The sequence below is a fragment of the Podarcis raffonei genome, chromosome 2 (genome assembly GCF_027172205.1).
Source record: "Podarcis raffonei isolate rPodRaf1 chromosome 2, rPodRaf1.pri, whole genome shotgun sequence".
NCBI classification, from domain to species: domain Eukaryota; kingdom Metazoa; phylum Chordata; class Lepidosauria; order Squamata; family Lacertidae; genus Podarcis; species Podarcis raffonei.
The window spans coordinates 110,211,373-110,237,695 of NC_070603.1; the positions used below are offsets into that span (position 1 = coordinate 110,211,373).

At 44.7% G+C, this 26,323-nt stretch overlaps 2 protein-coding genes across 2 annotated transcripts in view; both read left to right on the forward strand.

Annotated features, from left to right (window-relative positions):
* LOC128408640 (oocyte zinc finger protein XlCOF6-like) overlaps positions 1-26,323 on the forward strand; it is a 96,852-nt gene that overhangs the window by 68,897 nt on the left and 1,632 nt on the right. Inside the window, exon 4 of the mRNA XM_053378615.1 lies at positions 21,323-22,201. The gene's annotated coding sequence lies outside the window, so the exon portion shown is untranslated. The remainder of the gene's footprint in view (positions 1-21,322; positions 22,202-26,323) is intronic.
* LOC128408627 (zinc finger protein 208-like) overlaps positions 1-26,323 on the forward strand; it is a 75,739-nt gene that overhangs the window by 911 nt on the left and 48,505 nt on the right. The window contains exon 2 of the mRNA XM_053378587.1: positions 17,924-20,275. Within this exon, the coding sequence (XP_053234562.1) occupies positions 17,924-20,275 (2,352 nt within the window). The remainder of the gene's footprint in view (positions 1-17,923; positions 20,276-26,323) is intronic.

Here is a 26,323-nt window from a genome sequence, read left to right on the forward strand (position 1 = left end):
TGGAGTGTGGAAAGAGCTTTTGTCAAAGTGGAGGCCTTAGGAAACATCAGCTAACTCACACAGGGGGGAAACCACAGATGTAGGAAATGTGGAACGAGCTTAAGACGGAGTGGAGACCTTAATATTCCTAAGCAAATTCACACAGGTTAAAAACCATATAAATGCATGCAACTTTGCACTCAATGTTCACTATTTAATTTACGTCAAGAAACTCATAAAGGTAGAAATCAATTTTAAATACATGGAACCCGTGTGATGTTTTGGTGTTTGTATTTAAATTTGTATACACATATATATGTATTAAAGTCATGAAGGTCACATATACTTGATGTACAAAAGAAGGTGCAAGTTGTTGCTAGATTATCCAGGGGGAGAGTGTGAATCTGGAATGCTTAAGGCATGTGATGAATCTGTTGAGTTTTGACTCCACCCATCACTGCCAAAATGATGCGCTGCCCTTGTCTTGTGGATCAGCATCTGTCAGGCTTCAGGGAATTGCCTTCCTTCCCCTTGGTCGTAGATAAGCAGAACAAGGGAAAAGGAGACTTCTTACCAGTTAGAAACTTTAATGATCCCAGCAAGGGGACAAAGAACCCGTCTTCTAGGAATGGCGGTGCTCCGAATGAAGAGGTCCAGTCCCTCACATCCCTAGTCACCCCTGCCACTTCTGCGTCTCGTAATCTGAGCTAGTTCCCTCTGTACTTTCTGTCCTGCCACTTTCGCTGCTCTCCTTGACCTTGGGGAGAGCGGATGGATGCTTTCCAGAGACAGTGAATCTGTTAACTCTCCCCCCCCCTCCAGAGTTTCTTCTGCAAGCTGTTCCCCATCCAGTATTTCCCAGCTTCTGCCTTCTGAACTATGTTCCTCTGCAAATCACTTTTCCAAATCTATGCAGTCCTCCTGCTCCCGGGAAGAATCCGGGGAGGGGGATTTTCCCACAAATGCCTTGGTGCAGCTCTCCTCAGCTGGGTCCCTGGTTAGGTTTTGGTTTAGGGGAGAAAGTGTGGGACTAGGCCGGGGGGGAGGGGGGAGAGAAGGGTAGAGAAGTAGAGGGGATGCTTTTTCCGTGCAAGGCTTGTTCGTGTTTCTCCCGAGTACGCGCCTGTAATCAGTGAGCGTGCATTTAGCAGGAGAGCGTCCCTTTGTCTCGGCGTGTAAGATGCTTCAGGAGGCCCTAGAGCGAAGCGTGTGTATCGCACATGCACTGTGAGAGCAATGGTGGAGGAATAGCAAATAACTGTCAGGTTGCTTAAAAGGAGGCTGTCGTTTCGTGAGAGGGGGTGGGGGGGAGGAGAGTTTTAGTGACGCTGAACAGGAAGAGCCAAGCGCACCTACAGGATACATGTGCTTGCTACTCTGAGTTTGAAGATGGGCAGTGGGAATGGCACATGCTTCTGCTGAAAGTAGATCTAGGGAAGATTAAGTTAATTGCAACCTTAAACACACTTGGGTCCCATTAAAGAGGCTGCTCATGAGGCCGGAGGAACATCGCCCGGTTGTGAGGTGTAAAGTCCACCACTCCCTGCAAGGTCTTTTCCACCTGGCCAAAGGGGTGGGGCCAAGAAGCCCAGCTCTACTATGTTAAATATGAATTCTGTCGTCAAGCTTTGTACTGTTTTATTTTGAAATCTTTAAGATAATATTTTTTTTGTTATGTTGCTTTGACTGTATATTCTATATTTCACATTTTTCAGGTTGTTTTATTTATGTTTTATTGATTTAATATGCTGTGAACCGCTTTGAGGTTTTTCTTGAAAATATATATATATATTTTTAAATTATGTTTATTAAATTTTCCCAAAAAAAGTATAAAAGAAAAACAGAAAAGAAAAAAAGAAAGAAAAAAAGAAAAGAAGAAAAAACAACAGTTGAAAAAATTTACCTTAATTACATTCCATACCCAATTTCCTTGACTTCCCCACACCTGCCCTTCTTGTATTCCAATTCCAATTTTTAGCTCAGCAATTTTTGTCCCCCCCACTTTACCTTATTTCCTCTAATTCAATTTACTTAATCAATTTTAACTTCTAAACCTCAATCTTTATATTTCAAAACTTATTCTTAAAATACTTTTCCTAAATTCCCCCATCAATTTAATTAACCTATTTTAACTTAAAAATCTCAGTCTTTATACACCAACACTTATTCTTAACAATCTTTTACTAAGGTCGGCCCTAAATCTCTCCCCAAAATCCCCATTTTTATGTTAGTGGCAAAAACCAACTTAATTAAAACAGAATTATATTTTTACACCCTTTGGATCCCTATCACCCCCTTTCCCGGTTTCGATCCCCAACCAAAGTCCATCAGTCCATCCGAAATCAGCCTGGCGATCTCACATCCGAGGCACTTAACCCTCTCTCAATTTCTCTCTGCCGGTTTTCTTGATAGTCCTTTATTTTAAATTCCGAATCTCGAAGAGGCTCTGTTCCAATAAGGTCCATATTTCTTCCAGCCAGACCTCCATATTTAACAATGGAGCCAAAATCTTGTTTCTTTCTTCTCATAAGTCCAAATGTCCCAAAGGCTCCAAATTCTACATTGGCCATATTTATATTCCATATGTCTTCAGATCCCCATAAGAGGAGATCTCTCCAATTTCCATTCTTCACTTCCAACCAAACTTTCATCGTCATGTTCTTATTTTCCATTATTTCCAACTTAACAGGCCTCTGGCTCTCTTTAGTCTGCAGCATCACAGCACCTCCTTCTTTCTCATGTTCCTCTTTAAACGGCACCTCAAATGACTCAGATTCTTTGTCCTGTTTGGCTGTAAGGATTTTTGGATCAGTAACAACACTTCCCTGTTCATCTGCAGGAGCTTGAATCATATCCTTTCCAAGTTTATTTATTTACTGTTCCCTTCATTGTTATTACATTCATAGTCAAAACATTTGTCTGCTCCTGTAGTTTTCCCAAGAGACGGAAGGTCTTTTCCAGTTCAGCCAGTATTTTTCCACTTAAAGCCATTTTTGTAATGTCCTGAACCCCCTCTAGAGGGATTCTAGTTACTTAATGCCAAATTTACCTTTTCTTCTTTATTTTTAACAATTTGTTACCAAATTGTATCAAATGTAACCAGCAAAGACAGCAGAGACACAGTTCTCCTTTTTCCCCCCCAACTTTGACAGCTAGTTTGACAGCTGTCAAAATCTATAAACCTCTTCCGCAGGGTCTCTCCCCGATCGCTCCCGGGTTTTGGGGGAGGGGTGAATTCCGTTCTCAATGTTAGCTCTTATCCTCCAGCACAGTCACTTAAATTGGCCCAATATAAAGTTAATTGCTCTTTTCCACAAAAAGAAAGGCATTCTCACAACCTTAGTAATAAAATCCTTGCTTTACGATGTTTACAAGGCGGGTAGGCTGACTTCCTTTTAAACACCTTGCCCGATCATGCCGAATTCCCAGAAATAAATTTCCCTTTTAAGTCCAATTACCGTGTTACTCACGGGTCGTTACTTTTGATCCAAATGTTCAAAGGAAGAAGTTAGCGCTCTCCATCCATGGCATGCGGCTTCACTCAGCAGGGGAAGCAGTCGAACTCTCAGCACCACGCCTCCCTCCGTCCCCCGTTCCGAAGCCTTTAAAAAGGCTTCTTTGCGGGTCGGGGGGGCGCAAATGGTGCCCACCGAGTCACCAGGTCCACAGGCTTCAGCGCCTGTGGTTTCTAAGGGTCCCCGCGTCACCGCCGCGGCAGGACCCGACCCCTGTTGAGCAGATTCCCTCCGGAGCTCGGAGGGAAGCCGCCATTAGACGATGGCGCCAACCCGGAAGTCCTTTTCTTGAAAATATAAAGTGGAATAGAAATTAAATAAAAAAAGTTTCGAGCAGGGATATCCAACATGGGGTTGTCAATCCAAGATCTGCTCTTCATATGTATAAAAATACTTTGTTAACAATGAGATACCAAAATAATAATAAAAAATCTGCAATAAAACATTATAAGCATTTAAAAAGAAATGCCAGTGGGATGTTCAAGGCATTGAGTTACAAATTAAGGCAAAGATCAACCATTGCTAGGTAGACCCAGGAGACTTAATCCTAGAATCAACCCCTGCCCCCCACAGCCTGCTTTTGCCTGTAAATGTATTTGATTCAAAGATCACATAAATCATCATGATTTTTTTCTCATTAATTCTGATGGGTGGGGGCGAGTTAACCCCATGGAGGTATATATGGGTCTGAGTGGCAGGTGATCCACTGCCAGACCGCCATCTTGACAAGAATCTTTCTCAAGGCCTTGTTTGCAAGAGGACGGGCAATGAATTCTGATTGCTTGCTTGGAACAGAAATGTATTTGGGAGACATCGCTGAAGAGAAAAAGGGAAAAAACTCACAGCTCACTCTACAAATTATCCAGGCTGCTATGTGGCAGAAATGCATTTTCCCACCTTCCCTTGAAACAGCCTTGCCCTACAATGCTGTGTCACAAGCTGCCCTTGGGAATGGTCCCAGATCTCAGAAGACAGGCAGTGGGGACGAGTGCTGTGTTGCCCTGTGAGGAACACAAAACTGGAGGCTGCTGAGCAAAATGGCCCCCGTGGGCTCCATTGTGTTCCCACTTACCTTCTGATTGCTTGCCTTCTCCCTCGAGGGCCACATCCACGCCACATTTAAATCACTCTAGTACCCCTTCAGGGATGCGGGTGGCGCTGTGGGTAAAAGCCTCAGCGCCTAGCGCTTGCCGATCGAAAGGTCGGCGGTTCGAATCCCCGCGGCGGGGTGTGCTCCCGTTGCTCGGTCCCAGCGCCTGCCAACCTAGCAGTTCAAAAGCACCCCCAGGTGCAAGTAAATACTTCCCACTTACTGGCGGGAAGGTAAACGGCGTTTCCGTGTGCTGCGCTGGCTCGCCAGATGCAGCTTTGTCACGCTGGCCACGTGACCTGGAAGTGTCTCCGGACAGCGCTGGCCCCTGGCCTCTTAAGTGAGATGGGCGCACAACCCCAGAGTCTGTCAAGACTGGCCCGTATGGCATCGGACACACTGACCAGATGCTTGGAAGCTGTGGCTGGATGGCTGCGTGGGAGCCGGTTGAAGTTAAATCCTCCGAAGACAGAGGTCTTCTGGCTGGGTCGGGACAACATGGGATTGGGGGCCCAAATCCCATCTCTTGCGGGGGCTCAATTAGTGCCAGCGCCTTCTGTCAAGAGCTTGGGTGTAACCTTTGACGCCTCCCTTTCCATAGAGGCACAGGTTGCAGCCACAGCAAAGGTGGCGTTTTTCCATCTCCACCGTATTAAAGCAGTTGGTCCCTTACCTTTCTCGCCCTGATCTGGCCACAGTGATCCATGCAACAGTCACCTCCAGGCTTGATTATTGTAACTCACTCTATGTGGGGCTGCCCTTGAAGCTGACCCAGAAACTCCAGCGGGTGCAGAATGCCGCGGCGAGGCTCCAGTGCTTTACCAACTGCACTGGCTCCCGGTGGAGTACAGGGTCAGGTTTAAGGTGCTGGTTTTGACCTTTAAAGCCCTATGCGGCCTAGGACCCACTTACCTATGGGACCGCCTCTCCTGGTATGCCCTGCGGAGGACCTTAAGGTCTGCAAATGACAACATTTTGGAGGTCCTGGGTCTCAAGGTGGTTAGATTGGTCTCAACTAGGGCCAGGGCCTTTTCAGTACTGGCCCCAACTTGGTGGAACGCTCTGCCACAAGAGACTAGGGCCCTGCGGGACTTGACATCTTTCTGCAGGGCCTGCAAGACAGAGCTGTTCCACCCGGCCTTTGGTTTGGACTCAGTCTGACCTTTATGTTTCCCTCCCCTTATGGTTTTGATTTATGGGCTACTTTTAAAATGAGGCTGCATTTTAAATTGCATTTTTATCTGTATTTTAAATTGGTTCCCCCCCATTATGTTTTTACTGCAATTTTACTTGTGTTGCCCGGCTCTGGCCAGGGAGGGTGGGGTATAAATAAAATTTATCATTATCATTATCATTATCATTTTTATTTTTATTTTTATTATCAGACATTAAGAACTTCCTGATCCTGCTTCTTTATAAGACATCTGAAGGCAGCCCTGTATGGATAAGTTTTAATGTTTGATGTTTCATTAGTTTTTAAAAAATATTCTGTTGGGAGCTGCCCTAGTAGCTGGGGAAACCCAGCCAGATGAGCAGGTGTAAATAATGTTGTTGTTACAATATTATTATTCTTATGCTTAACTGAATAGCAGTTCCCGGAAGCCGCTGAAGGGGAGAGATGCTCTTGGGCTCCTTGCAGACTTGGCCACCATGAGGAGACAGTGCTGAGATTCCTGCATTGCAGGGGGTTGGACTAGATGACTCTCAGGGTCCCCTTCCATCTCTGCGATTCTATGATTCTAACAGGGTGCGGGACTAGATGGGTTTGATCAAACTACAGGGCTCTTCGTGGGATCTGTGTGTGCATGCAGACGAAAGTTTTTCTGTTTGTGTGTGTGTGTGTGTGTGTGTGTGTGAGAGAGAGAGAGAGAGAGAGAGAGAAAACCTTCAGGGAGAGGCCATGTCTCTTCTTTGCAACGAGGATGAATCAGCTGCAATACCCCCACACTTGACCCACCGCTTCCCTGCCTGCTCTCTCTCTACCCCCAACCCCAGTTCCATGGGTATTGCATTGCATTGCACAACCCCCACCCCCCAAAGCTTGCTGCACCCCGAGACGTGGGGCCAGCTGTGCTGCTTAAGCCACGCCCCCTTTCCAAAGTCAGTATGAGCAGCAGTACCTTCCCCTCTAGCAGCTTCCACTCTCTGCCTTTAATCTTTAAGGCAACGAGCATATGTTCCTTCAACTGGAAGCCCAGGTTCCCCCCCTTCTCTCCCCATTGGCTGGCTACTGCAAGGTTTTCCCCTCACAAGTATCCCCCGGAAATATCCTGCCTCCCAGGAGGGGGCTCCCATTCCTGCCCGGCTGCCCAGGGTCGCTGCTGCTGCCAGAATTTCGGGTGAGTGCAAAGCCAGCGGCGGGGAAGGAGGGAAGGGGCTTGGCAAGGGGTGGGGGTCCAGGATGAAGCCCCGGGACGGGGAGAAGAAGAGAAGGGAGGAAAGGGAGCTGTTTCTCTTAATGGGGCCTTGAAGGTGGAGGGGGGAGGGGTTTCCACTGTGGAAAGAGAGAAGCTTCCGCCTGCCCGGATCTGGTGCAAAGGGAGTTGCAGGGAAGGAGGCGGGAAAGGGTAGAGGGTTGGGTATTGCAGACCAGCCTCGCCATAGTAGTAATAATCTGATATTTATACCCCCCCCCCTCATTTTCTGGATTTCCCCAGCCACTCTGTGCGGCTTCCAACAAAATAAGAAACACCAAAAACATCCAAGTCTTCCGTTTTGTAGAGGAGATGGGGACATGGATTGCTGGATGGCAGAGGGAGAAAGAGGAAAAGATGGAGAGGAAAACAAAGGCAGGGGGGGCCTGGCAGGAAGAAGGAAGGGGTGAGGCCTTCTCCAAAGAGCTCTTTGTTCCTTAAACTCCTTGCATAAAGTAGTGGGGGCGGGGCCGGATTGAGGTTTGATGAGGCCCTAAACTACTGGAGGTCATGGGGCCCTTTATATGTCCAGCTGTTCTTTGTCAACAACTATTTGTCGCTGTTTTTTGTGTTGAATATAGTCAGTATGGTAATTTATGGACCTAATAGGTATCTAAAACCATTTGCACATAAAAGAGTATGTATTTTCTCAAGGTAATTGTTGAACTGAAATACAATTATGAAGTATATTAATAGTGAAATACAATTAAGTATATTAATAGTGAAATAATTATTAAGCTCTAACTTAAAATGATTTTGTTGTTCATAACAAACTTAATGCAAACACATTGGCATTTGGCAATAACAAAAGTTCCTTTAGAAACACAGTTTACAAAGAATCATGATCTAGTCCTAGAAACTGGCTATAACTTGAAATTATAATAGGTGTAAATATACGGTGCGGACTACTAATAATTATAAATAGCTTTATTAATATGAAATTAAGTGTTATAACCTGTACAATGGAATTGTAGTTAATGCAATGCATTTTTTTATGTAGTATCAATATCACCATAGTAGTCCACACTGTTCATTGGGACAGCAGACCTTTGTACCCTGTTACACTTAGTGAGTGTAAAAGATGGTATTTCTAGTAATATTTCTCATTCATAAATAATACCAATACAGTGGTGCCTCGGGTTACAGACGCTTCAGGTTACAGACTCTGCTAACCCAGAAATAGTACCTCGGGTTAAGAACTTTCTTCAGGTTGAGAACAGAAATTGTGCAGCGGTGGCAGTGGGAGACCCCATTAGGTAAAGTGTTACCTCAGGTTAAGAACAGTTTCAGGTTAAGAACGGACCTCCAGAACGAATTAAGTTCTTAACCCGAGGTACCACTGTACTATACACACCTGTACATCAAAAAGTTATTTTACACGACTAATTATATTAATGCATCTACCCAATACCCATTCAACTGTATAATTTTATCATGATTCATTGTGTACTGTGTATACAAACCAGACACAAACATGATCTATATTACAGTATTTTCCTTCTTGCCTTTGCTAAAGCAAAGTCACTGAGGATATCATCAAATGATAAACTGCATAGCTTGTCACTTTTTTATCCTCTTCAGCTGAGAAACGGATCTTTACAAATGGCAGTTTGCAATCATCATTCAAAGGAACATTCTCAGAATTGCTTCTACATTAGGGAATGCTGATTGGACATTTGTTGTTGTTTAGTCGGTTAGTCATGTCCGACTCTTTGTGACCCCATGGACGAGAAGCACGCCAGGCAGTCCTGTCTTCCATTGCCTCCCGCAGTTTGGTCAAACTCATGTTAGTAGCTTTGAGAGCACTGTCCAACCATCTCGTCCTCTGCATATAAGTTAAATAAGCAGGGAGACAATATACAGCCTTGTCGTACTCCTTTCCCAATTTTTAGCCGATCAGTTGTTCCATATCCAGTTCTAACTGTTGCTTCTTGTCCCACATAGAGATTTCTCTGGAGACAGATGAGGTGGTCAGGCACTCCCATTTCTTTTAAGAACTTGCCATAATTTGCTGTGGTCCACGCAGTCAAAGGCTTTTGTGTAGTCAATGAAGCAGAAGTAGATGTTTTTCTGGAACTCTCTAGCTTTCTCCCTAATCCAGCACATGTTTGGTCTCCTTGTAGAATTTTAAGCATAACCTTGATGTCTTCTGCTTCTGTTAGGTCCTTACCACTTTTGTCCTTTATTATGGTAATCTTTGCACAAAATGTTCCTTTCATATCTCCAATTTTCTTGAACAGATCTCCATTCCCGTCCATTTTAGTTCACTGATGCCCAGGATGTCAATATTCATTCTTGCCATCTCATTTTTAACCACATCCAGCTTACCATGGTTCATGGATCTTACATTCCAGGTTCCTATGCAATATTTTTCTTTGCACCGTTAGACTTTCCTTTCACTTCCAGGCACATCCGCAAGTGAGTGACCTTTCGGCTTTGGCCCAGCTGCTTCATCAGCTCTGGATCTACATGTACTTGTTCTCCGCTCTTCCTCAGTAGCATGTTGGATGCCTTCCGACCTGAGGGGTTCATCTTCCAGCGTCATAACTTTTATACGACTCGGCAGGGATACTGGCATGGCTTGCTGGTTCCTGCTCCAGGTGGATCACGTTTAGTTAAAACTCTCCACTTTGACCTGTCTGTCTTGGGTGGTCATGCACGGCATAGCTCATAGCGTCTCTGAGTTATTCAAGCCCCTTTGCCATGACAAGGCAGTGGTCCATGAAGGACATGGTCATTAAATATTACTTGGTACAGATCCTGATGTGTCAGATTATCATGTTCATGGCTTTCACTTTTTTTTTTTATAATATTTTTTATTAAACAACTTTTATATTAACACAAACCAAACATACAAAAACAAACAACACACGTTAACAGAACAAAAAACAAGTACCATTTCATGTCCTAATTTCTTAAACCTTACTTCCTCGACTTCCTCTTGCTTCCCGTTTCTGTATTCCAAGTTCTTACAATTATTCAGCGAATCTTCCCTTATTTTATTATAAATTTATGTTAATCATCCTTATTCTCTCTGTCTTAACCATTACTAATAGTAACCATTTATTTTAAGCCCAACATCATTCTAACTGTCATTAATTTTATAGTATTTCTTTAAGTAATCCTTAAACTTCTTCCATTCCTCTTCCGCCGCTTCTCTTCCCTGGTCTCGGATTCTGCTCGTCATTTCTGCCAAACCCATGTAGTCCATCACCTTCATCTGCCATTCTTCCAGTGTGGGTAGATCCTGTGTCTTCCAGTACTTTGCAATAAGTATTCTAGCTGCTGTTGTAGCATACATAAAAAAAGTTGTATCTGTCTTTAGCACCCCCTGGCCGACAATACCCAAGAGAAAGGCCTCTGGTTTCTTGGGGAAAGTATATTTAAATACCTTTTTCAGTTCATTATAAATCATTTCCCAGAATGCCTTAATCTTCGGGCACGTCCACCAGAGGTGAAAGAATGTACCTTCCTTTTCTTTACATTTCCAGCATTTATTATCAGGCAAATGGTAGATCTTTGCAAGCTTGACTGGGGTTATGTACCACCTATAAATCATTTTCATTATATTTTCTCTTAGGGCGTTACACGCCGTAAACTTCAACCCGGTGGTCCACAACTTTTCCCAATCAGCGAACATAATGTTATGACCGATGTCCTGCATGGCTTTCACTTTTTAACGTACTGATGAAAATGGTTGAGTTCTCCAACAAGGTTCATGTCCACATCTTCAGGATATGTTTGGCTTAAAGCATTAACGTCTTCACGAATCTCTTCTTTTGCAGCATCTAATTTTGTTAAGAATGAAATAACAATAATAATAATATTTATACCCCAACCATTCAGATTTTATAACAAATTTTAGCATAATCAAAAATTCAAATTACCGTATTTTTCTTTGTATAAGACTAGATGTCTTTTTTTACCCAAAGAATAGGTTTAAAATTGGGACTCGTCTTATACACAGGTAGTGCTGAGGGGTGTTTTCTTAATTTGGAGCATATTCATTTCTTTTACTTATAATTTCATACACCTTCTATATTGAAAATTAAAATTATACCTTATAACCCTCCCTTCTCCTTCCTAGCGCCATCTTCCCCGGCAAAGTGGGCTCTTTAGGCACAGCCTCCAGCGCCCGCCTGAGCCCTGGGCAGGGTTCTGCTCGTTCCCTCGCTCACCCGGGAGGTATCTGGGCAGCCTGGCCTGCTAAGCCTTGCCCTCCCCCCTCCTGTCATTGGGCAGCAGCCAAGGTGGCCCCACCATGTGGGGTGTTGGCTGGGCGCAGGGGGGGGGGCCAGGAGGCGTTTGGAAGCTCCTGGACTGGCGGTTAGTCTCTTGCCTGCACGCGTGGCGGGTGTGGTGGCTTCGGGTGGGCTGCGCACCTTCGCCAGTATTTGCAGGCCAGCAGCTGCAGATGAGTTGTGCCTCTGTGTGCAACAAAGAGGAGAAGAGAAGTTCTCCTTTAGAAGGCAGAACAGGCAAGAGCTGTCACTATCACCTCATAACTCTCCTGTGGGGTGAAAGTATGTTAAATGGGAGATAAAGACAGGGCTTGCAAAGTGTGCTGTTGGGAGGGTGGGAAGTGCAGCTGCTTTGTGTAGATGCAGAGGAGGCGGCTGCTTCCGAATTAAGCCTCCTAATTAAGCAGGGTCCCTCCCTGCCTCCCAGGCGGGGGCTCCCTTTCCCGCCCCCGCTGCGGGATTTCAGGTGAGTGCAAACCAGTGGTGGAGAAGGAGGGAAGGGGCTTGGCAAGGGGGTGGGGGTCCATGATGAGAAGCCCCGGGACGGGAAGAGGCGGCCTGTACAAGTTCTGGATGGGGGAAGAGGAAGGAGGAAAGGGAGTTCTTCTTTTTAATGGGGGCTTTGAAGGTGGAGTAGGGGGGTTACGCTGTGGAAAGAGAGAGAGGCTTCTTCCTGCACGGATGTGGTGCAAAGGGAATTGCATGGAAGGAGGGCAGAGGGTTGGGTATTGCTGGCCAGGCTCATAATATTATTATTATTAATAATAATAATAATAATACCCTGCCCATTGTCTGGGTTTCCCCAGCCCCTCTTGGCGGCTTCCAACAAAATAAAAAACACCCAAAACAACCAAATATTGAAGTCTTTTGTAGAAATTGCCTTCGATTTTAAAGAAATGTCCTCTTTAAGAAATCATGTCATGTAAATATGTATGTTGTCCTCGAGGTCGAAGCACACACAGAACACCTAGTATGAGCAAGCAGTGCTCCAAAGTGCTTCTCTCGTGAACTTGCCATCTAAGTTGTTTACTAATGGCAAAGGCTCCTGTTTCCCAAAAGGACAGGAGGAGGAGGTCTCTCCCCCACTTTTAAGCCACCCCACTCCCACCGTATGGAAGGCAGGGGTCTTGTTCTTTCACAATCCCAGTAAACCTTGTGTGTATCTGAAGTGAACCAGGTGCTGCGGCTCCTGAGCCATTCCCGGGGGGTCCGGCACGCTTCCTCTGCGCGGCTCTGATTTCCCCAGGGACCTCCGACTCCAGCAGAACGTAAACACAGCGGAACAGAAGCAGGGTCGCCGTGTGTGCGCAATAACTCAGGCTGAACGCAGGCTGTCTCCTTATCTTTGTTTTAAGTCTTTATTCCTTAGCAAAACACAACAGTTATAAATCTCCTGGCGACAATGCGCTCATCGCTGCTCTCTCGCAACGGAGCAAAACACACACTCACTGAGACACAGAAAACACTCCCTTTCAGTATTCTAAAACCACGCCTCAGAATGTGAGACGTCACTCAGAACTTCTTAACCCTGTAAGTTCTGGCTCTCCTAACACCTCCTCTCGTCTCGCATCCTGAGGGACAGTGTGAGGACACATCTACAGACCTCTTTGAGTTCAACTCCTTTCCCATTGCCTCTTGCCCCTTCCTGGCTTCTGTCTCAGGCAACTGTTGAACCTCCTCAAAACTCCCAGGTTCGCACTGTGCGAAACCAACCCACGCATTGGTGACCTGAAACCTCTCAGGCGGAATTCCCTTTGTTACCCGAGATGACCGCCTGGGCACAAACTGGGGTGCTCCTTCTGACCCACTGGGGCCAGCAAGTGCGTCTTCCTCATCAGAAGATTCCCCCTCTGACTTGACACGTCTGTGAGCTTTCTCCATTGTGCGGACAGGAGATGAGGGCTCACTCTTGGACACTCTTTTAACAACCTGTGGAGACGCCCTACTCTGTTCAGGGACCTGGTCTCCACCAGCAGGTTCAGGCTCTGGCTCTCCCTCCTCCTCAGAGTCAGACAGACAATCTGAGTGAACGTCAGAGCTCGCTTTGCGCCTTGCCCAACCATCCTGCTCAAAGAACTCAGCCTGTTTACTGACCAGAAGCTTGGTCTGATCACCTTCTGGATATGCAAACCTCCATCCCTTTGTCGTAGGTTCATACCCACAGAAGATCATTTCCTGGTACCTTGGGCCACCCTCCTGCTGCTGAAACTTTGGTACAGGCACCATGGCTCTGCTACCGAAAGCACGAAAGAAATGCACAAGCGGCCTCTTTCGATGAAGCAGGAAATACGGGGTGTCACCTACCACTGAATTGTAGCACCTGTTCATCGTGAAATTGGCTGTCTTTACCGCCTCCCCCCAAAAACTTTGAGGCAAACCAGAGTCACATAGTAGAATCTCTGATGCTTGAACCAGAGCTTTACTCCTAAGCTCTGCCACGCCACTCTCCTGAGAAGTCACCTTGTGACGTATCCCTCTCTGGCGAAAGAAACTCTTTAGAGCAGACCCAGTGACCTCTGAACCTCGGTCACACTTGAACCCCTGCACCTTGGTGGAGAACCTTAGTTCCACCTCAGCAATCCAATCTTTGATCAGTTGTGTTGCCTCCTCCTTAGTTCTCAGCGTGTACGCCCATGAGTTCTGCGTAAAATCATCTGTCAGCACCATCAGAAACCTGGCCTTGCCCAGACTTGGCTGTGGCATACCAAAAAGGTCTGCATGTACAAGCTCAAAAGGCTTTGTGGTTACTCTCTCCACCCTGGGATGATTAAATCCCTTGTTCCTGGCTTTTCTGCAAGCTCTGCAATTCAAAGGTTGACCACATTCTTTTACCCGGCACCCTTTGGTGCACTCTGATAACATCTGAATGTCTTCACAGGAACCATGTGACATTCTCTTGTGCCACACGCAAGCACACGACACATGAGTGTGATCAGTGGCTTTCCCAGCATTCCCCTCACCCTCCAGAGGTGTTTCCAGAACAAAGAGGTTGTTCTGATTCTTCTCAATACGTGCTAGCTGCGTCCCCCCTCTGGAAATTGTACAAACATTTTTCTCAAAACACACCACAAATCCCTCCTGTAAGAGACAAGGTACAGATAAAAGACAATGATTTATTCCCGGCGACACGTAGACTTCCAGCTGCGCCTGTAAGAAAGAGACAAACAAGGTCCCCATATGGGTCACACGTCTCTGTGAATGATCAGCAAAGCACAGTGTTTTCCCAGCTGAAACAGCTCTGCAGTTCCTTATCTCGACACCAGGTGTCTCTGCGACCAAATGGGCGTTGGTAGCAGAGTCCACAATCCAACGCAGCACTCTCTCCTCACTGGAGTTGTCCTTCTTTGTTGCCTTAGCAACAGACTTCTCGCTGCCTCCGACCTTGGGGCCTTTGCTGCAGGTGTTTTCCAACACTGCCATTGAAGCAGTCAGCTGATAAGCGTTTCCTTCCCCCTCTGGAGCATGCTGCGGTCTCCCACGCCTGCCTCCTCTTCTGGACTGGTTGCCATGGAAACCCGGTTGGTTCCCATGGGAAGCAACTTTGGACACATCCTGCCCTGTCTCCCTTGCTCTCTGAGGGCAGCTGCGACACAGATGGTCAGAAGAATTGCAAACAAAACAACGCCGAGTGGAAAACTTTGCAAACTTGCCTTTGGTCTTCTCTGCCCCCCCAACCTTTCCAGCAGCGCTCCTTGAGGCTTTTCTGATTTTGGGGACGTGGCTTTTGGCTTCTGCTGTGGTTTCTCTGCAAACCCCCTCCAGCTCCTGCCGAACAGCCTGGGCACTCTCAAGACCCTTGGAATGGCCTGCACCCCCACTCTCAGGTGCAAAGTTCCCAGTGGAACAGATTGCCACTGCAACTCTCTTCTCTTCTCTCAGCCGTTCTCCAGCATACAGCTCTTGTGTTGAGGCATTGCAATAGCTTCCCAACACAGTCCCAGCCCCCTCTGGGCTTTCTGGGCGTCCCTCAGCCCCTCCTGGGCTTGGTGCCTCCTCAGAGCAACTCTCAGCCCCCTCTGGCCTGGCTCCCACTGTCTTCTTCAGTGCCTGCCACGCGGCCCAGGGCTTGCTCCCGTCCACCTTATCAAAAGGGACTGACGACTTCTGGCTGTCTGCCATCTTCTCCCGGGGCCCAGCTTACTTACGTACAGTAGTAGCACCTCCCGGTCCAGCAGATCAGATCCTCCCAGTGAGCTCCCTTCTGGGCACAGCTCCAACTGGTTCCAGCCTCTCCTCAGCTGGCTTTTGGCTGCAGTCTTCTCCTCAGCCGGCTTCTCCCACACGCACGAACGTTGCTTATCTCTGCTTCAGGCGTTTGCTGATGACCCCATAACCTGAGCCATTCCCGGGGGGTCCGGCACGCTTCCTCTGCGCGGCTCTGATTTCCCCAGGGACCTCCGACTCCAGCAGAACGTAAACACAGCGGAACAGAAGCAGGGTCGCCGTGTGTGCGCAATAACTCAGGCTGAACGCAGGCTGTCTCCTTATCTTTGTTTTAAGTCTATTCCTTAGCAAAACACAACAGTTATAAATCTCCTGGCGACAATGCGCTCATCGCTGCTCTCTCGCAACGGAGCAAAACACACACTCACTGAGACACAGAAAACACTCCCCTCAGTATTCTAAAACCACGCCTCAGAATGTGAGACGTCACTCAGAACTTCTTAACCCTGTAAGTTCTGGCTCTCCTAACAGCTCTTTCCCCTCTCACTGGGCTGCTGCAAGAAAAGGCAGCAGAGGAGGAGGAAACAGATGGGTTTGAAGGCTCTTTCTGCCCCTCTCTCCTGAGCAGAGGGTGTTTGCAGGGCAGGAGGACAGAGGAGGCAGCAGTGGGTGGATCCACCGCCTCTCCCAGGGGGTCCAGATGCAAGCAGGGGGCTTCCTTCTCCATGTATTCAGAGCAGTCCTTTGCAAATTACTGTCTTTCTCGGTGTATAACACGAGGTTTTTTTACCCAATTTTTAAAGTTAAAAAACATGGGTCGTCTTATACATGGAATATAGCAATTAAATATATAAATAAATAAATGCAGTACTTGCTCTGGCAGTCGCAGCTCCTCGCAGTGGCGAGCCCTGGGGCCTCCATAGTCTGCTTGCCTCCCCCCACTCTGCCCACCCTACAGCTGGGAAGGAGGCTGTAGGCTGTTCGTTTTTGCCATGCAGCGTCTTTCTGTTGCTCAGCAAACTCTGCAAACTAATGGGGAAGGCCACCTGCAAAACAAAGCTGCTGATCAAAGATATTTCTCCCCTCTATGCCTTTCCCATGAAACATCTTGGAGACTACAAATTTCTGCGCTGCTCCTCTTGCGTAACGTTGCACCGCCCGCCTGCTATTCCGTAGCCTCCTCTACCCATGCAGACTCTGTAAATGAAGGGGGAAGGGGAGGAGGCCACCTGCAAAGCGGAGCTGCCGATCAAGGTATTTCTGCCTTTTCTGCGCCTTTCCCAGGCAGAAACCACCTATCAGCTCCCCGATCGCCACCGGCAGCCGCCAATCACGCTCCCGCTTGCTGCGACAAGGGCAGCTGTCTATTGGCTGCCGCAGCAGCAAGCAGGAGGGTTAATGGCAGCGATCAGGCAGCTGCAACGCGAGTGGTTGTGAGCTGCGTTCTGGTGGGTTAGTGATTTTCAGCATTCCCCCCAAATAATCCTCCCCAAAAGCTCAATCCCCCTATTTTCAAAATTTTGAGGCCCCCAAAATAGGGGTCGTCTTATAGACAGAAAAATACGGTAAGTCTCATGTTCCATGGGATCTAGTCTTATCTCCTGAGTTCACACCAATAAAACTCTTCCCACAGCATTCTGTTACGTTGTGTTGGTGTGCATGTTGGGAACCTGTGTTACATGGAGCCATTTGCACCATGTGGCAACTCATGTTCCAGCTTTCAGCTGTATCTTTGTGATTCTCCTATTAGCTGTATTTCTGCCCCAATTGGGGGGCGGCAACTTGCAAAATAACCAGTTATAAAGCACAGACTACCATAACTTCTGTTTTAGAAGCACACTCAAGGATTTACAGAGATACACATTATCACATTTATTGTGGCCCTTTGGGCAACTGCCACAAGGCCATTCCTGCCCATACCATGCCAGCCTTAGGAAGGGAGAAGGGACAGGCAGGCGGAAGGAATTGCCAAAGGTGTTTGAAAATGGGTGGAGGCTCTTGGGAAGTGGGTGCCCAATAGGGGCTTCTACAGAGGCAGCAGAATCCCTGCAGGGGCTCCGAGACTCCCTTGACTTCTTTCTTCCTCCCAGAAAGCTACAACTTGCCTTGGCTTCTGCGCTCCTCAAGAAGCTGAACCTGTAAACCTAGTCAGGATGGACGGAGGAAGATGGTTCATTTATTGTCTTTCCTAAAAGTCTAAGAGGATTTTCTCTCTCCCCCCCCCCCCACTCCCAAACAGGTGAGGAAGACGATGGTCAGAATTCTACGGAGCCATCTGTGAATTCATTGGGAAGAACAAAGAAACAGTTTAAATGCAAGGAATGTGGAATGTGCTTTAGACCCTTTGGAAGACTGAGGATACACCAACAAACTCACACAGGAGAGAATCCATGTAAATACATGGAGTTTGAAAAGAACTTCAGTGAAAGTGGAGACCTTAGAATACATCAACGAACTCACAATAGGGAGAAACCGTTTAAATGCATTGAATGTGGAAAGAGCTTCAGTGAAAGTCGAAACCTTAGAATACATCAACGAACTCACACAGGGGTGAAACCGTTTGAATGTATTGAATGTGGAAAGAGCTTCAGTGAAAGTCGAAACCTTAGAATACATCAACAAACTCACACAGGGGTGAAACCATTTGAATGTATTGAATGTGGAAAGAGCTTCAGACAGAATGCAGCCCTTAGAAGGCATCAACGAACTCACACAGGAGAGAAACTATTTGAATGTATGGAATGTGGAAAGAGCTTCAGTCGTAGTGGAAACCTTAGAAGACATCAACGAACTCACACGGGGGAGAAACCATTTGAATGTATTGAATGTGGAAAGAGCTTCAGACAGAATGCAACCCTTAGAAGGCATCAACGAACTCACACGGGGGAGAAACCCTTTAAATGTATTGAATGTGGAAAGAGCTTCAGTCAAAGTGGAGACCTTAGACTACATCAACGAACTCACACAGGAGAGAAACCATTTGAATGTATTGAATGTGGAAAGAGCTTCAGTGAAAGTAGAAACCTTAGAATACATCAACGAACTCACACAGGGGTGAAACCGTTTGAATGTATTGAATGTGGAAAGAGCTTCAGTCATAGTGGTGCCCTTAGAACACATCAACGAACTCACACGGGGGAGAAACCATTTAATTGCATTGAATGTGGAAAGAACTTCAGTTGTAGTGGAGCCCTTAGAAGACATCAACGAACTCACACGGGGGAGAAACCATTTAATTGCATTGAATGTGGAAAGAACTTCAGTCGTAGTGGAGACCTTAGAACACATCAACGAACTCACACGGGGGAGAAACCATTTAATTGCATTGAATGTGGAAAGAACTTCAGTGACAGTGGACACCTAAGAACACATCAACGAACTCACACAGCGGAGAAACCATTTGAATGTATTGAATGTGGAAAGAACTACAGTCGTAGTGAAACCCTTAGAACACATCAACGAACTCACACAGGGGAGAAACCCTTTAAATGTATTGAATGTGGAAAGAGCTTCAGTCATAGTGGAGACCTTAGAGCACATCAACGAACTCACACAGGGGAGAAACCCTTTAAATGTATTGAATGTGGAAAGAGCTTCAGTCATAGTGGAGACCTTAGAGCACATCAACGAACTCACACAGGGGAGAAACCGTTTGAATGTATTGAATGTGGAAAGAGCTTCAGTCGTAGTGGTGCCCTTAGAACACATCAACGAACTCACACGGGGGAGAAACCATTTAATTGCATTGAATGTGGAAAGAACTTCAGTTGTAGTGGAGCCCTTAGAAGACATCAACGAACTCACACGGGGGAGAAACCATTTAATTGCATTGAATGTGGAAAGAACTTCAGTCGTAGTGGAGACCTTAGAACACATCAACGAACTCACACGGGGGAGAAACCATTTAATTGCATTGAATGTGGAAAGAACTTCAGTGACAGTGGACACCTAAGAACACATCAACGAACTCACACGGGGGAGAAACCATTTAATTGCATTGAATGTGGAAAGAACTTCAGTGACAGTGGACACCTAAGAACACATCAACGAACTCACACAGCGGAGAAACCATTTGAATGTATTGAATGTGGAAAGAACTACAGTCGTAGTGAAACCCTTAGAACACATCAACGAACTCACACAGGGGAGAAACCCTTTAAATGTATTGAATGTGGAAAGAGCTTCAGTCATAGTGGAGACCTTAGAGCACATCAACGAACTCACACAGGGGAGAAACCCTTTAAATGTATTGAATGTGGAAAGAGCTTCAGTCATAGTGGAGACCTTAGAGCACATCAACGAACTCACACAGGGGAGAAACCGTTTGAATGTATTGAATGTGGAAAGAGCTTCAGTCGTAGTGGAGACCTTAGAATACATCAACGAACTCACACGGGGGAGAAACCGTTTGAATGTATTGAATGTGGAAAGAGCTTCAGTGAAAGTGGAAACCTTAGGAAACATCAACGAACTCACACAGGGGAGAAACCCTTTAAATGTATTGAATGTGGAAAGAGCTTCAGTCGTAGTGGAGCCCTTAGAACACATCAGCGAACTCACACAGGGGAGAAACCATTTGAATGTATGGAATGTGGAAAGAGCTTCAGTTGTAGTGGAGCCCTTAGAAGACATCAACGAACTCACACAGGAGAGAAACCATTTGAATGTATGGAATGTGGAAAGAGCTTCAGTCATAGTGGAGCCCTTAGAAGACATCAACGAACTCACACGGGGGAGAAACCATTTAATTGCATTGAATGTGGAAAGAACTTCAGTCGTAGTGGAGACCTTAGAACACATCAACAAACTCACACGGGGGAGAAACCATTTAATTGCATTGAATGTGGAAAGAACTTCAGTTGTAGTGGAGCCCTTAGAAGACATCAACGAACTCACACAGGAGAGAAACCATTTGAATGTATGGAATGTGGAAAGAGCTTCAGTGAAAGTAGAAACCTTAGAAGACATCAGCGAACTCACACAGGGGAGAAACCATTTAAATGTATGGAGTGTTGAAAGAGATTCAGACAGTGTGGAGACCTTAATATTCATGAGCGAATTCACCCAGGTGAAAAGCCATATCAATGTATGCAATGTTCCACTCAAGTTTCACTTTTTACCTCACATCAAGAAACTCATAAAGGCGGAAATCAATTTTAAATGCATGGAATCTGTTTGATGTTTTGGTGTTGGTATTTAAATTTGTATACACATATATATGTATTAAAGTAATGAAGGTCACATATACTAAATGTAGAAAAGAAGTTGGAAGTTGTTGCTAGATAAACGGGGAGAGTGTGAATCTGGAATGCTCAAGGTGTGTGATGAATCTGTTGAGTTTTGACCTCCGCCCTTCAATGCCAAAATGATGGGCTGCCCTTGTCTTGTGGATCAGCATCTGTCTGCTTTAGGGAAATGGGGTACCTCAGATGTTGGGAAACAACGCCCATAAGTCTCAGCCCATATGGCCAAGAATGATGGGAGTTGTAGTTCAAAAACTCAAGGGTGGAAAATCTCACGTTTCTTAGAACTTTTCTTTATGAATAATTATAGGTAAAACTTTTGTTGATACAGAGCTCATTTTTTATTCCAGGAGCAGCTGGTCACTTCTGCTTTATAAACAAAGCCAAATATATTGACACACTTTATATTAAAACCAAATTTTAGAACAGAGACAAACAATTTTTTTTAAAAAAACACCCTTTTCTTCTTTACAAACCATTATCTTCTCAATCCAAGATTTGCTTTTCATATGTATAAAAATATTTGGTTAGCAAGGGGGTACAGAAATAATAATAAAAAAGCTACAATAAAAGCACTATCAGCATTTAAAAAGAAATGCTATTGGATCTTCAAGGCATTGAGTTGCAAATTAAGGCAAAGATCAACCATTTCTTCTGCAAGCTGTTGCCCATCCAGTATTTCCCATCTTCTGCCTTCTGAACTATGTTCCTCTGCAAACCACTGGTCCAAATCTATACAGTCCTCCTGCTCCCGGGAAGATTCAGAGGGAGGCTCTCACGAATGCGCCTCAGTGCAGCTCTTCTCAGCTGGGTCCCTGGTTAGGTTTTGGTTTAGGGGAGCAAGCATGGGCCTGGCCCTTGGGTGGGGGCGAGGGGAGAAGGGAAGAGAAGTAGAGGAGATGCTTCTTTTTCCTTGCAAGGCTAGTTCCTGTTTCCCCAAGTATGCGCCTGTAATCAGCAAGTGTGCATTTAGCAGGAGTGTATCCCTTTGTCTTGGAGTGCAAGTTAATTCAGAAGGCATTAGAGCGAAGCGCGTGTATCGCATATGTTAAGTTGATTGCAACCTTTTTTTTAAAAAAAATTAATATTCTTTATTCATTAAAAAATTTGCATGTCTATACAAACGCATCCATTCTTAAGGAAATTAGCCCTGAGTGCTCATTGGAAGGACAGATCGTGAAGCTGAGGCTGCAATGCTTTGGCCACCTCATGAGAAGAGAAGACTTGACTTCCGGGGTCGGCGCCATCGGTAATGGTGGATTCCCTCTAACTTTGAGGGATTAAGCTTTGCGGAAATTGGGTCTTGCCGCTACGGCGAAGCGGGGACCCCTCTAAAAATCACAGGTGGGTGAAGCCTGTGACCGTGGGACTCGGCGGGCACCTTCAGCGCCCCCCCCAATTTGCAAGGGAACCCGACTACGGGCTTCGGAGCGAATGGGGTGAGCGGCGCTGTGCTGAGAACCAACTGCTTCTTCCGTGGAGCGAAGCTGCACAGCTGTTGCCGGAGAGCGCTGACTTTTTTCCTGTGACAATTCGGCCATCAAAACAACTACCTGTGAGTAGGTTAAATCTGAAGATCTGAAAATAAGGGAAACAAGTTTTAATTTGGCACCGAAGCGGGAAGGTTTAAACAGGAAGTCCGCCTTCCGCTTCTTGTAAACAGATCAAAGGAAAGAACTTCTAAGCTAAGACCTGGAAAGTCGACTGAAAAGGACTATAATCCTAACATCAATACAAGAGATCTCCCTCCCTTGGTTGCAGGAGGGGGGGGGAGGGAGAAGTAAATTTTCCTGCAAAAAGAGAGGAAAGGAAACAAAAGTCCACCGCTTAAAGCCTGGGAACGGGCTGCCAATGGACAATAAGATTGCCGCATTGTGAAGCGAGCTGCTTATGGACAATGTAATTTTTGACAGCTAACTCTGCAAGAGAGATACATTGTTTCTGACTGGTTTCTCCTGATTTTAAGGTAACAGAAAACTAACTGAAATTGAAACTGTTGCTTATTTTGTTAAATGGGGGACTAGAAAGAGTTATTTTAATGCAACAAGTATTGACTGTTACTGTGTCCCCCTAGAGGAAGTTTGAAATTGTTACAACAACTGGCCAGGGGAATTTTCCACTTCAAAACAAACTCTGGCCGTGGGATCGACTTTAAACAATTATATACACAAGGGCACAGAAAGAGATTGATATAGATCAATTTTAAAAAACAAATGGACTACAAAAAATCTCTCAAGAAAATAAGTTAACGTTGAACTATAAAATAACGGAACAGGAGGTAGAAGGTGCTATCCAGAATATGCAACTGGGTAAATCTCCAGGGCCGGATGGTTTAACTTCAAGATATCATAGATCTTTGAAAGATTGGATAATTCAACCACTAAAGGAAGTTTGTAATGGAAAAAAGCACCAGCGCCGTGGAAGGAAGCTTACATTACACTTATACCGAAAACTGAGTCTGAGAAGACACAACTTAAGAACTACCGCCCCATATCTCTGCTTAATGTGGATTACAAAATCTTTGCAGATATTTTGGCTAAAAGATTAAAAAAAGTACTAGTGGAAGAGATAAAGAGCAAGCAGGCTTTCTCCCGGGCAGACACTTGTCTGACAACACGAGGAATATCATTAATATTTTAGAAAAATTACAAGTGAACATTAATACTAAAGCAGTTTTGATATTTGTGGACGCGGAGAAAGCTTTTGACAACATTTCTTGGAGTTTTATGAAGAAAAATCTTCAAGGGATGGGGGTTGGTCAAGGTTTTGGAAATGGTATAGGTGCAATTTATTCAGAACAAAAGGCTAAACTAATTGTTAACAATGTGGTGATGGAGGAATTTAAGATAGAGAAAGGGACACGACAAGGTTGCCCAATTTCCCCATTGCTCTTTATTTTGGTCCTGGAGGTTCTCCTAAATATGATCAGAAGGGACCAACTGGTTAAAGGTATATAAGTCGGAGCCAAACAGTACAAATTGAAAGCTTTTGCAGACAATCTAGTACTGACATTACAGGAGCCAGAATCTAGTACTAAAAGAGTATTGGAATTGATTCAAGAATTTGGTCAGGTTGCAGGATTTAAGTTGAATAAGTTAAAAACTAAAGTTCTAGAGAAAAATCTAACGCCAATTGAGAAAGAGAGGTTTCAGACGGAGACAGGTTTAACATTGGTTAAGAAAGTAAAATACCTGGGGTTTCAGAGAGAAACAGAACTGAATGTGGTTAAAAAAGTGAAATACCTTGGGATCTATTTGTCCTCCAAGAATTTGAATTTATTTAAGGATAATTATGAGAAATGTTGGTTGGAAGTTAAAAAGGATTTAGAAATTTGGTCAAGATTGAAACTTTCCTTGTTGGGAAGAATTGCAGCTATAAAAATGAATGTGTTGCCGAAAATGTTATTTTTGTTTCAAACCTTACAGATCGTGGACAGAGTGGATTGCTTTGGAAAATGGCAGAAGGATATATCTAGATTTATCTGGCAGGGCAAAAAGCCCCGAATAAAGTTTAAAATATTAACAGATTCGAAAGAAAGAGGGGGGTTTGCCCTGCCGGACTTGAGGTTGTATTATGAAGCTGCAGCCTTCTGCTGGCTGAAAGATTGGTTTTTGTTGGAAAACACCGATGTCCTAGATCTGGAAGGTTTTAATAATGCTTTTGGATGGCACGCATACCTATGGTACGACAAGGTTAAAGCACATAAATTGTTTAAAAGCCACATTGTCAGAAAAGCAATTTTTGCAGTCTGGATGAAATATAAAGACTTACTAGAGAGTAAAACTCCGAGGTGGCTATCACCAGTGGAGGCCAAGGCCCGAAAAAGACCCAATATGGAGGCCTATTGGCCGAAATATTGGGAATTGACTGAAAAAATTGGAGACAATTGGAAGTTGCAGAGCCAGGACAAACTAAAAAATAAGGTGCGAGACTGGCTACATTGTGCTCAAATTCAAGAGGTTTTCAAAATGGACAAAAAAGTTGGTTTCCAGGTGGAAAAGTCGAAACTAGAGACAGAATTGTTAGAACCAAAGACAAAGCTGTTATCTAGAATGTATAACTTGCTGCTTATGTGGAATTTACAGGATGAGACAGTTAAATCTGCTATGATTAAATGGGCACAGGATGTTGGACACAACATTATGTTTGAAGACTGGGAAAGGTTATGGAACACCGGAATGAAATTTACGGCCAGTACGGCCTTGAAGGAAAACATTATGAAAATGATATACCGGTGGTACATGACCCCAGTCAAGTTAGCTAAGATACATCACCTGTCTGACAATAAATGTTGGAAGTGTAAGGAAGCAGAGGGGACTTTCTTTCACCTCTGGTGGACATGCCCAAAGGTTAAGGCTTTCTGGGAAATGATTTACAATGAGTTGAAAAAGGTATTTAGGTATACCTTTCCCAAGAAACCAGAGGCCTTCCTGTTGGGCATGGTAGACCAGAAGGTGTTAAAGAAGGACAGAACTTTGTTTATGTATGCTAGTACAGCAGCAAGAATACTCATCGCAAAGAACTGGAAGACACAAGATTTACCCACGCTGGAGGAATGGCAGACGCAGTTGATGGACTACATGGAGATAGCTGAACTGACCGGCAGAATCCGAGATTTGGATGTAGAAACAATTGAGGTGGACTGGAAAAAGTTTAAAGACTACTTGCAAAAGTATTACAAACTGTATGAATCTTAAGACGGTGCATGATTTGAAAATGATACGCTTTAGCAATTATGATTAAGTAAATAGTAAACTAAGTGATAAAAGAGAAAAGGAGATAATATGAAATTGAACATGTTACGTTTATTTTAAAGGTATAAAAATTCTGACATAATACATTGAATATAGATACATAACATGTAAAAGTTACAATAAGGTATGACATAAGGTAACAAATTGCTGACATTGTTAATATAAAGAACGCAGAATCGGAAGGGGTGGGGAAGTCCAATTTGGGATTTTTGTTAAAAAAAAAAAAAAATGGTTTCTTGTAAACTCCTTGTTTGTAATGTATAAAATTTGGAAAGAAACGTAATAAAAAATATTATAAAAAAAAAAAAAGAAAGTAAAATACCTGGGGGGTTAATATGACCGCTAAGAACTTGAATTTATTTAAAGATAACTATGAAAAATGTTGGTCAGAAGTGAAAAAGGATTTAGAAATATGGTCAAATTTGAAGCTTTCCTTGCTAGGCCATATTGCTGCTATAAAAATGAATGTATTGCCAAGAATGTTGTTTTTGTTTCAATCATTGAAAATTTTGGACAAAATGGACTGTTTCAAGAAGTGGCAGAGAGATATTTCCAGATTTGTCTGGCAGGGCAAGAAGCCCAGAATAAAATTTAAAATACTAACTGATGCAAAAGAAAGAGGTGGATTTGCCCTGCCAGACCTTAGACTTTATTATGAATCGACAGCATTTTGCTGGCTGAAAGAATGGCTGCTTCTTGAGAACACAGACATTTTGGATTTAGAAGGTTTCAATAATGTATTTGGGGGGCATGCATATTTGTGGTATGACAAGGTCAAAGCACATAAAGCATTTAAAAACCATATTGTCAGGAAAGCATTGTTCAATGTCTGGATAAGATATAAAGATTTGCTTGAAAATAAAACCCCAAGGTGGCTATCACCGATGGAAGCGAAGGCTCAGAAAAAGCTCAATATGGAGGCC